Genomic DNA, 1640 nt, shown 5'->3' with positions numbered 1-1640 from the left:
TACGCCCAGCTAATTTTTGTATTTTTAGCAGAGACAGGATTTCATCGTATTGGTCAGGCTGGTCTTGAACTCCTGACCTTGTGGTCCACCTGCCTCGGCCTCCCAAAATGTTGGGATTACAGGCGTGAGCCACTGCGCCCGGCCTCCCAAGAGGTCATTTTTCAACCCTTGTCTCCCTCCCTCTCTCCCTGCTCTAGTAGACCTAGTGTCTGTTCTTCCCATCTTTGTGTCTATGGTTAAGTAATTTTTAGCTCCCACTTATAACTGAGAACACGCCGTATTTGGTCTTCTGTTTCTCCATTAATTAGCTTAGGATAATGACCTCCAGCTGCATCCACATTGCTGCAAATGACACGATTTCATTCCTTTTTATGGCTCTTTCCTTCACTTTAGAGACTGGCCAAAATCTCCTCTTTGGCCACAATCCCAGGACCCCCTACCCGCTCCACATCCGGATTATCGTGGGCTCTGACCACACACCTGGCCTTTCTTCCCAGGTGAGCCTGGCCACCCTTGACTCCGAGGCCCTACTGACCTTAGGCCTGAACCTCTCACACCTGGGCCGGGCCAAGCGCATCCTGGAGCTCCGGCCGGCCCTGGAGGGTCTGGAGGGCCGGGTCCGCTACGTCATTGCCCGTGGAAATGAGCAAGGTCTCTTCCACATGCATCACCTCCGTGGCTTCAGCTCCCTGCAGCTGGGGCGGAGGCGGCCGAGGCCTGGAACCTACCAGCTGGAGGTGGTGAGCAACGTGGCAGGACCCTGGGGTGTCCAGCCAGAGGGGCAGCCAGGGCCACGGGGCCAGGCCTTGAGGCTGAAGGTGCAGCTGCAATTGCTTTAGTTGGGAAGAACCTCAATGGGCCCCAGCTGTCCAGAGAAGTGGGCTTCTGGAACTGGGAAGGACTGATTCCCACCAGTGACAGCTGATCAGGTGGAACCCCGAAACTCAGGAAGAGTGAAATGCTACACGTCGACCTCAGGCGAGCCCAGCCTCTGCCCGGGCTTCTGTGCCAGCCCCGGGGGACCCCCAATTACTCAGTCTTTCCTGGAGACAAGAAGAAGCTGCAATGTGCATCCCCCGCCCCACAGCCAAGGTCAGGAAGAGGCCCTGTGGTGACCGTGTCTGGTCAATCTCAGGCTTTCACTTCTGTACTGCACTGTGGCTTGCCCTGGGTTGGGGTGGGGGGTTGGCGGGACATGGCAGTGGGCAACTGGGGTGGGCACAGGGCTTATCCCTCGGAGCAGAAGGGTGTGCAGGGGGCCCAGACCCCACAGTGACTTGCCGCATTTGCCCTCCATTTGGAGAATGCTTTTATATCAAAGTGGAGACGATAATAAAGTTATTTTGGGTTAAGTCTGCCTGCCCATTGGCAAGTTCTTGAAGTAAGCAGATCCTGCCCTCGGGCTGGGCGAGGCAGATCTCGTGCCTGGGGAAGCATAAGGCCTTGTGGGCTCCCCAGACTGGTAATAACGACTCATGCTTCCTGATCATGTGCTGCATACCAGACACCATTCCAATTTTTTTTTATTTTTTCTGAGACAGGGTCTTGCTCTGTTGCCTAGGTTGGAGTGCAGTGGTGCGATCATGGCTCACTGTGGTCACCGCTTCCCAGGCTCAAGCAATCCTCCCACCTCAGCCTCC

At 55.9% G+C, this 1640-nt stretch overlaps 1 protein-coding gene across 1 annotated transcript in view; it reads left to right on the top strand.

Annotated features, from left to right (window-relative positions):
* FBN3 (fibrillin 3) overlaps positions 1-1352 on the top strand; it is a 101863-nt gene extending 100511 nt beyond the window's left edge. Inside the window, exon 65 of the mRNA XM_011943601.1 lies at positions 498-1352. Within this exon, the coding sequence (XP_011798991.1) occupies positions 498-839 (342 nt within the window). The 3' untranslated portion in view covers positions 840-1352. The remainder of the gene's footprint in view (positions 1-497) is intronic.
* The last annotated feature ends 288 nt before the right edge of the window (positions 1353-1640 follow it).

Source organism: Colobus angolensis, unplaced genomic scaffold (genome assembly GCF_000951035.1).
Source record: "Colobus angolensis palliatus isolate OR3802 unplaced genomic scaffold, Cang.pa_1.0 Scaffold22, whole genome shotgun sequence".
NCBI lineage: Eukaryota > Metazoa > Chordata > Mammalia > Primates > Cercopithecidae > Colobus > Colobus angolensis.
This window is presented reverse-complemented; position numbering and strand designations above follow the sequence as displayed.